The sequence below is a fragment of the Danaus plexippus genome, chromosome 6 (assembly GCF_018135715.1).
Source record: "Danaus plexippus chromosome 6, MEX_DaPlex, whole genome shotgun sequence".
NCBI lineage: Eukaryota > Metazoa > Arthropoda > Insecta > Lepidoptera > Nymphalidae > Danaus > Danaus plexippus.
In genome coordinates this window covers 10,269,583-10,279,759 of record NC_083540.1, presented here as the reverse complement: position 1 = coordinate 10,279,759, position 10,177 = coordinate 10,269,583, and the positions used below count along the sequence as shown (strand labels likewise).

Sequence of the window (10,177 nt, the reverse complement as noted above, 5' to 3'; positions counted from 1 at the left end):
CATTGCACAAGCAACAAATACCTTAGTCAACGTACTAGTGGATACATACATATATATAGTGAATGAAATGGTTTCGATAGTTGTACGAAATGAAAAAATAGCAAAAGAAGTTTTGCGATTCTGAAATAAATGCCAGTAAACGCACCGACTCAGAGACAAATTTTTAAAATGTAGTTTTTTTAAGTTTTACTACAGTGATAGAGACGCACATATTTTATTATTTAGTATTTTTCTTATAATTTTTATGTATATTACAGTATTGGATATGCAAACTTGAAAACCATATTTTGCTTTTTTATTTTGTCAGGATACTTAAGATAAAAATTAAAGAGATCGCAACTAAACTATACATTTATTACAACAAATGTAAAAAAATGAAAATAATATCTATGAATAGTCAGATATACTTATAAGTTACTTCAAAAAAGTCACGAAGTTTTGATAATCGAGTAATAAGACATTTACTAAAAGTGAGGTTGTGATAAAATATATATAAAACAACTCATGATTTTTACTAAAGAGTTAAAAAAAAAACATGTGTGTTGTCGTTACGAACGTTCAACACACTTTTTTATATTTTTTCATCAAATTTGAGGCCGACATGAAATATGAATAATTGAAAATAAGACACAGATACTCATTATTACAATGTTTGAAGCCTTGACTTGAATGATTTTACCACTCATGAAGGACATATTAAATTTCAAGTCATATTTTTTAGACAGAGATCCAGTTTGTCTCTAAAAATAATGTCTTTAAATTTAGTATATATAAATTGTTTGAAGCGCTAAAGTTGTTGATCTTGTTTGTTGGAATATTTCATTTTTGTAAGTCAAGTTTGTTTCATTAATAACACAAAATTCAGCTCTTCCAAGCTCGTTCTTGGGACAATATTTGAGAAGTTCTTTCCATAATTACATTTATCTTTATAAAAAATTGTACTCAATCAACTCATTTCACAAGAAATAATCTCTTCTATTATTATTCGTTTTCTTTCAAATTTTTTAAGATTTTTATGGCCCATTTTCACATTTGATTTCATGCTTTATATTGCAATTAATTTTTACCTTCTTCCACAATGTATTTTTTTAAATGAATTTGAATATAATTGAGGTAAATAAATCGTGGATAAGAATCTGTATAAAGAGACAACCTGTATAACACCTGTATACAACCTTATGTGACACAGGGCTATAATGTATCTAGTCATTTATATTTATACTGACTAATGTAAAACATCCCAGCACGGTTGTCAGATATATTTTATGTCGCTAAGTGGAGTCAACTAACCATACCATACCATTTACATACACTCGTCAAAAAAGAGGGTGATTTAGGAAAAACCTATTCTTAGAATATCTAGAGGTGACTTTGTAAAAGAAAACACTGAAAATTATTTTGATATCTTAGCGGTTTCGATTGTTTTACGTTTCACCACATCCTGGTGTCGTGTTATAGTTACATGGATTTATATGCTTTTTTTATGCTTAGCTTCTCTTTTCACCCTACTTGCACAAATCTAGTAGAACTAATGCTATTCTAATCAGGGTGCCAAAAACATGTGCAAACAGTTGTCTCCTGTTTTGACGTGCTTGTATCGCCTCTCCCTAATGACTGGCAGGGTGGATGAATCTTAGTACCTCTACTTTGGAGCTCCATATTTTGTTACTTCATAGAAAATATAATAATAAATGAAGTGTCCCTTGAGACATACCTAGATAATAATATTCTCAGTGTCAGGCAATACGGGTTTTAGTGAAATCAGTCATCTGATAATATTCTAATACAGTAACACAGTTATGGAAGAGATTCAGTATTTTGTGGAATACTGTTGTCACGTGTAGGCAAGTTCTGTCAAGCGTCATCTTACAGCTTTGGAGTTTGTTAAACATAGAAAAAAGAAACAATGGTGAAAAGGATTTTGGTCATAATCAATCTACCCAGCCTCTGGGCGCTTTACAGGATGTATTTTGGAAACTGTGCGTAGGAATTGCACGTTATAATTAATCCGACCTGTTTTTAAAATCGGATGACCAGACTCACAGCGGAGCTCCAACTTTTTGGTTTTAACCTTATATAAGTTATACGTTTCCTGCATCTTTATGTTCACAGCAAACGAATTGAAACAGTTTGTCTGTATCTGTATTACTTCCAATTATAATTCTAGTGGTATTAAAGTATTAGTGCATGGACTGTTTCTGAAATAGACTTTATATCTGCGTACCATGGGGTGGAATTAAAATCCAGAACTATTTAGGATTTTGTAAAAAATAAAAATAATTACAGCAAAAATTACTATTTCATAGCAACCCATTTGATATCTTTAGAAAATTGTGCAGTCATAGAGTATTAAAATAAGAAATACAAAAGTAATGTCAATATTGTTTAATATGAGTATATCTATACAAAACATTACTTTTTTCTACAGAGTCCCGAGACATATTCCTGTGAAGGTCATTGCGATTAATTTCAATGTTTAATGCCACGTTGAGGTCATCGTTGAGGTCGCGGTTCCCCTCGGCAAAGACGATACACAGCTCTCGAATCATTCAACTGTTCATAAAATAATGAATATGACAAGATGTCCTGAAGGACATTTTGTGTTCGATTAGATTATTGTTAATAAATTAGGTCAATTAGTACAAAATATAGAGCTACTGCAGATATTACTATTATATTATTTTCATAACTTTACTGATTGTGTGAAACGACCTCACTGTATTTTTTATATAAGATGCAGTTTTGTCTTTCAGGAATATTTAAATTATGTCTGTAACAGGAGGTCCATTCTTCGCCCGTCCCAGTAAGGAGGATGATTGCGAGGGGTCCCAACGCCCGAGTCGAATAATGATGTCGGAAGGCTTTAATGAACGCGGGGAATACAAACAGGACGTAAAAATGTTACATCGCTCTTGACATTCCCATTGAGATCGTTTGGTGGGAAACATGCAATTACACGGGATCGAATAATAACAGAGGGTCTGTGAAGGAATGGAAACATTTTAACAAGTAAATCGATAGAGACACTACTCAAATAAAAATATAAAAACAATCAATGGTGAAGAAATCTGTTTGTTAGGTATGGATTACTAAAAGTTAAGGTGGCCTAATCTAAGATTAATTTGGATAGCAGCCAGAAGATTTGAACGGCATTTCGGCCATAGCATCTCTGTTACACGAAAGCTTATGTCCGAGCCTAAATGTTGGTTTAAATATAATGAATTCTGGACGCCAATTCATTTACCTTCAAAGTTGTATCGTAAAATTATTAACCTTCAAGACTTTACGAAAAAATCAAGTTTGTCAAATTTACTTTGTGTTACCGTAAAAGCGGTGAACTTGATAAGGAAGTAATGTACAAAAAATCTATATGAATTTGTAATGGAGTAATAAATATTGATGAGTTAGAGATAATTGTTTAGGACATATCTCAACTGTACTAATATCAATATCAATATTTTTTTAAATAAAATTTCCATTGAATATGTGCATATAAACTATTTTATAAAAGTTACAGTAATAGTATATCAATATTTAAGTTATTATTTACTTTTTTCAATACAAAATCTCACTCACTCTAATAAATATCTCAGTCTTTAATGACTTGAATCCATTAAATGCCAGCAATAAATTATCATGTTGGAGAATAGCCAGTGAGCCGCGAGCAAGCGTAGAGAGGAAAGTGTAGTAAAACACGGTTTGTGTCAAACAGAACTTATAGTACTTAGATGTCACTGGGTTTGGTAAAATGGTTTCCGATGTTAACTGTAACGATAGTGAGGAGTGAAAAATAGTATGAGAGGGAAATTATAGAAAAATGACCCTCGGATCCGATATATGAGATAGAAACTTTTCAAATGTTTTATTGTACCTTAAATGTAGTCATGTTTATTACCCTGAGATATATTTTAGGTATAAAAATAGTAGGATTATGTATAAGTATAACACTAGCAAAAATTCGTTACCTTACATTTTGATAAGCCTCATTTTCTATCGTGAATCTTCTTTAGTTACCTTTGATTATGAAAATTTATTTATTTAAGAGAATTATTCAATTTTTAGATTGCAGATCCATCATCCCCTTACAGGATCCTCGTCATATTCGAATTGTATAGACAATAATTATATTGACTTAATATTTGTAATTTATGTATATGACTCGTCATACACAGACCATAATTATTTGATGAACATCACCATTTAATCACATCACATTGAGCATAAATGGGTCTCCGTAACTAATCGTTAATGCGATATTTATCTCTCATCTACTTAAGTCGTAATACATTCGTCCGAGGTGCACTTTGTTAAGTTGTTTTTTTTTCTATGATTGTCTACCAAATATACATCATGGCAGAATTAAAGTTAAAACATGGTTGCCACAAATCTCAACTCTTCCAACTGTCACGATAAAGTTCTTCAGTACAGAAACCTATCAAATGCTTTTCTTTACTATTTAATAGTAATGTTTCTTCGTTTTATTAAAATGTCGAGAAGTTCATTACCTTTTATATCACTATGAGATCTGATCCAAAGTTACAGTTCGCGACGTAGAATTAGACTCTAAAACTAGGTTGGACACCTAAAACATAAGCTACGGAGATTCCTCCGCAATATCAGGTGCAATGGGCCAGATGTCGCAATGCACTTTTAGCAACATGGGTGGGTTCAATCGTAACTGTCTATTTGGTTGACTTCAGAGAAAATAATTCCAGTTGAGAACAAATATCGACATTAACAGTTTTTAAAAGGCTGTGGACTGGTCGACTGTTTTGGTAAATAACACGTGTTCCTCGAGGCATGATACCGGTGATGGAAGCTGACAGGATTTATTCCTTTAAATCAAAATTTAAACAAAGAGAGGCGCAGGACTCGGCTCACTTTTCATGATATGAAAAGGAAAACAATTTATGAAAACGCATTCTGATTGCAGAAACTAATTGGAGCTTATGTTACTTCGCAATACGAGCCTCGCTGCTGTTTTCATACAACAAAGTCCCAGATTCAATATTTTTTTATACCACAATGTAACACCCCAGTTTCAACAACAAACAATTTTGAAGGTATTAACAAACTTAAGGCATCTTGCATGAATTTCTGAAATAAGTTTTGAATTTCTCCAACCGCGTTCCAGTCAAATTTCTAAATATCTAACATTTTGTACCCTGCCTAAAGTTCTATAGTTTTGCTTCACTTCAAAGGCTTCTCTAGATGGCTGTTTTGGAAAATCCATTTTTTATTCTTAGAACAGGCAAATGTCCTCAAACACTAGTGTTAACATCCATCCCTCGATATGAATTCTCTTCTCTTTGTGGAGTTTCATATATATCTCTGAGTGTCCAAGTTTTTTATCCAATATCAAGATTATCAACTTAATTTACTTAAAATACTATTTCAACATTGTTAGGTGTATGGATTTTCTATATTAATGAAAAACCAAAGTTTAGCTGAATAGTTCATAAAAGAACACATAGGGTTTTATTTTTGAATGCAAAAGGGACTTCTACTCTCTAAAAATTAAACGAATTATATTAACTTGACGAACTACGTAAAGAGAGCTCGTCAGTTAAGTAAGTCGCACACCTTATTTGAACACATATGTGTTTGGATAAATATTTATCTCCAAATTACAAAACAGAAATACACAGATTTAAATCTAACAGATTTTTCTTGTTTTGTAATAGCGATGATTATAACTTCTCTATAAATTTATTTGAGGGATACTCATGACAAACAGACACACATATGTCCCTGTCTGACTTATATTTCTTTTTACATGGGGGAAATAAAATAATTATGAGCAAGGTCGCTCGAAAGAAAAATTGCAAACGTCATTGTTATGTTCAGTGCCACGCCATTAATACCTTACAATTGATGGTTCTTATTACAGTATTAAAGGGCTATCAGTTAAAATGTTTAAAATAATATGGAGCGGCTAAAAAAGGATTAGCTATTGGCTTTTTTCTTTTGCTAAAAAAATATCATTAACTGTTTTTTATACGAGGTAAGTCTGAACAGTACTTTGCATATAAAAGTAATCGTTTGTACGGTGCAGTCCACAGGCTATAACGATATTTCATTCTACTGAGACAAAGGAGAGCGGTGCGATATGTATAAGACAGTTCAATTTATACGGCAATTAATAGATGATCTGAGCAATTTAGATGATCTTATTAATTGCTATAAAATATTACAAGGCGCTTTTATGTATAATAGATGTGTCATTTTTAAAAAATTAGTTCTACGTATAAAATTCATGACGTGAATCTGGCTTTGACGAAGGTTCCATTCCTCATCTTCTCTTCAGCTGTCCTAAACTCCTTCATCCCCTATATGATGTCCTTCCCGTCAATATTCCCCGTCCTTTAAATACCGAATTTTTGTTGTCGTTGGTGTTTGATCCCTTTAGTAAATTTATATTTAAATTAGTCTTACTTTTCCATTTTTTATACAGTATATATCTCTTATGTTTGTATTTAATTGAATTTGTGTTGTTTAAGATCTACCAACATATGTAGTTCCTAATTGTAACTTCAGTAATCAGTGGATACTGTTAAATTTTATTTCATTCAAAAGTCAATCCCGGATCCTGTTCCCTCCATTCTACATGACACTGGCAGAATATACTGTGCACGTCTTTGCACGGATAGACGCCATATGATAAAAAATAATTCATGAAACGTTTTTAAAGGAGTTTTCCTTTCCTAACGAGATGATCTATAGTTCTGACAAATAAAGTTTTCACACAGAAGTAATGTTTAAATTGTCGTACACGACTATACGTATACGCAGATGACTTTTTTCTTAGAGAATGTTCATCGAACAAGTGTTGCAGAGAAATACTGTAAAATGATTTAGGAAAACAAACTTATTAAAGATTAGTTAAAATTGTCCTGACAAAACCTTAGATACCATACGAAAATTTGTTTTGATTCGTCGAATAACCATTTCCAGAGAAAAGAGCATCACTATAACAGTAGTTGCTAACATAAGAGTTCGTATGGAGCTTGAAATAATACGTGCAGAGGGGTTATTTCTGATACAAATAAAGTATTCTAATGGATTACTAATTTATGAAAGATATATTTGAATAAAACAAACTGTCTATATAAAGATTGGAAAGATTGATTGCGGTATAAATACGTATACCCTGTTCATTATATTTAAGTTTTCAAATTATGTTGCACTGTTATTTTGACAGTAGCTGGTAGTAGTTACAGGCGACTGGCTGTTGGGACAAATATAACACCTCCGTGTTTATAATTTCAACAATTAATTAATTAGTTAAAATTTATAAAAAATAACTATTAAATCATATACTATATCAAATAGAAAATTATGCTACTCGTGTGAGGACTTTATAATTTCACTAGATTAAAACTAAGTTAACGAAAAAAATTTGTCTTTGACATTAGCAAATTGAAAATTACTAATTATTTTGGTTACAAAAAACATTGAATTGTAAATTTATCTCTTTAATACTACGTTAAAGAATCTTCAGTTTGAAATTTCACCAAAAATATTTTTTCATGGTAATATTCTATGCAACCCTTCGCGTCTTATAATGTCCTTCCGTAGTAATATTTCATATTTATCTCAAATGAAAATGGCGAATAATTCTATTTCCTATCTCTCCGCATAATTTTTGGGCCAAGCGGCTATTTAGAAAACTCTTTCTTGATAAAACGCTAAGATAAAATAAATCAAAAACGTTGCTAACTCAGATAAAGTGTTTAAAATTGTATCAGATGTTGTTCGTGCAAATACGTGCAGTAGGATGCTGAAAACTCAGATGATCGCCTTTATTGTGAAGAAAAATTTACATATTTTAATTTATAATCATAAGTGGGGTAATTACAGTACATCTGAATCAAATAAATAAATTTTATAATAATATATTTCTTATAAAAGTTTGCATTTGAATTACTATTCACTGTTGGGTAGAGCATATTTTGCGTATGTTATTTAATTACTAAGTAGTTTTCAAATTTATTTTTTTGTCATCATCCTCACCCGTGTCTCTCTGAGGAATATGAACTCTCTCAAAAAAGACTCCAAGCTTATCACTATCCAGATCGTATCCGCCGACGGAGCTCTCTTCACCATACGATTTATTTCCAACAATCACACTCCCGACTCTGTTCTCTCTCTCTCGACACAGTCTGGTCGCTTCGTTGTCACATTGTTCGCCATCCCTCGTTGGATTACGTTTTGATTTACTGGTCAGTTGGCTGGGACACGTTGTTTGTGTTCTGTTCATAAACAAGCCTTCGTTTCTTATGCCACAGACAGCCTGTATTATTGATTCTAATGCCATTTGGTCTTGAATTCGTCTCTGTACTGCGGTTGCTTGTACGTTGGCTACTATGTCTTTATATTTGTTTTCAAGTTTGTCCAATGCAGTAGAGAGTTCATTTTGATGTTCTTCAGCATACTCGCCCACTAATTGTGCTCTCTGTTTCAGTAATTGCAACTGCAAAGAGCATTCGCCTAAATGTTTTTCTCGCTGCAAATTTGTTATCTTTGCTTCATACGCCTTAGACGAACGAAATTTAGATTTTTCTATTTTGGTTAAGCGTTTAGTTAATTCATCAGTTTTTGTTTTTAAATGATACGCTTCAGTTTCTTCATGAGGACTTTCTATAAACTTTTTTAACAACGAAATTTGATTTTGTTTAAGATTTTCAATGCAAGTAAGTAATTGGTTTATTTCGGTATCTTTATCTTTTATTATCTTATCTTTTTCAGCAATAACGGATTCCTTATTTTTTTCAATCTTCTCCAATTCCTTAAGATTGTCTTCTTTAATATTTTTTATCCTTTCTTCATATTGATCTCTAACGTCTGCCAATTTTTTATCGTAATTACTTTTTACCTCTTCACGTATTTCAGTCTTAATTTTTATAGTGTCTAGTTTATATTTGGCTTCTAAAGTCTCTTTTTCATGATTATTCATTTCAGTAATGTTATCGAGTTTGTCTTGTAAAATACTTATTGTTTCTATAAGGTTACTTCTGTCTTCCTGGACCTCATGCAGTTTTTCTTTTAGAGTTTTTAATGTAGTGGTACTTTCATGGCATTTTAAATAGGAACTTGTTGATTGATCTACTTTAAGAATATCGTCACGAGAGTCATCAATCAAATTGCGCTGTTTTGATTTTTTTAAATTTTCCAACTCGTTATGAAGCAATAAATTTTGCTTTTTTATTTCTCGTAATTTCTGTATGAGATTATTTGCCCTGTATTGATAAATACTTTCATCAGTGTTATATTTCGGTGTCATTTTGGGACAGTTATAGCACAGAACGCTTTGTTTGCATATTGGTTCTGGTTCACATTGTCCCAAAGTAATAGACTTATTACTCTCACTTAAAAATTCATTTTTACTTTGGTCTGTTAAATAGTCACTATAAAGAGAAAAATTTGCTGTGGCTGAATTTATATTATTTTGATTATTATAAAGAATTTTTGTGTTTGTGTTGTCCAAGTCTAAGACCAGACATTCCACTTCTGTTGACTCGACACTATACGTGTCTTCCGGTAACGGAGATAGCGGAGTTTCTTTGGACTTTGGGAAGTTGATGAATGGTTCATCTAACACTCCCCTTGCGAGTTGATAACAAAGACAGAAGATATATTTATTTCGTAAAACTTTTTCGGTTTCACTACAATTTGAAAGTCTTTGAATCCAAGAATTACAAATTTGAATAACTTCCTGATCCAATAATTGACCGACGTAAGGCCTCATGATTTCTAAATAACGTTTATATTCAGTATCGAGACTTTTACTTTCACTACTATCCATTATTATAAATTTATCTTCAAAATATTAGGAATTATAATTTTGTGAAATAAGAAAAGTCATTTATTGAAAAGTCATAAATTTGTTCTTCTTTCAATATTTAAGAGTATTTAAAAACTTCCCCACTGCAAAAAGTTGTAGAAAATATATTAAACTCCTTGGACATTTCGATGGCAACGAATATTAAAAAGTTATTTATATTGATCATGTATTTCAATGAAACGAAGGTTTTCGAATACTGCGCATTTTTTTTATTTCCTGACTACATTATGTTGAGGTTTCGGTTCCTCTACAGCAACTGTGATCACTGGCAGACGAGATGAAACACTATATATACAGTTTTCTCAGATATTATAATATGACCAAGTCGACATT

The 10,177-nt window shown here is 31.7% G+C and overlaps 1 protein-coding gene across 1 annotated transcript; it reads right to left on the bottom strand.

The window, feature by feature from the left end:
• Positions 1-7,934: 7,934 nt before the first annotated feature.
• Positions 7,935-9,870, bottom strand: LOC116779014 (uncharacterized). The gene has a single exon (XM_032673145.2). The coding sequence runs from the start codon at positions 9,803-9,805 to the stop codon at positions 7,973-7,975; it is 1,833 nt and encodes a 610-aa protein (XP_032529036.2). The 5' UTR covers positions 9,806-9,870; the 3' UTR covers positions 7,935-7,972.
• Positions 9,871-10,177: the final 307 nt, after the last annotated feature.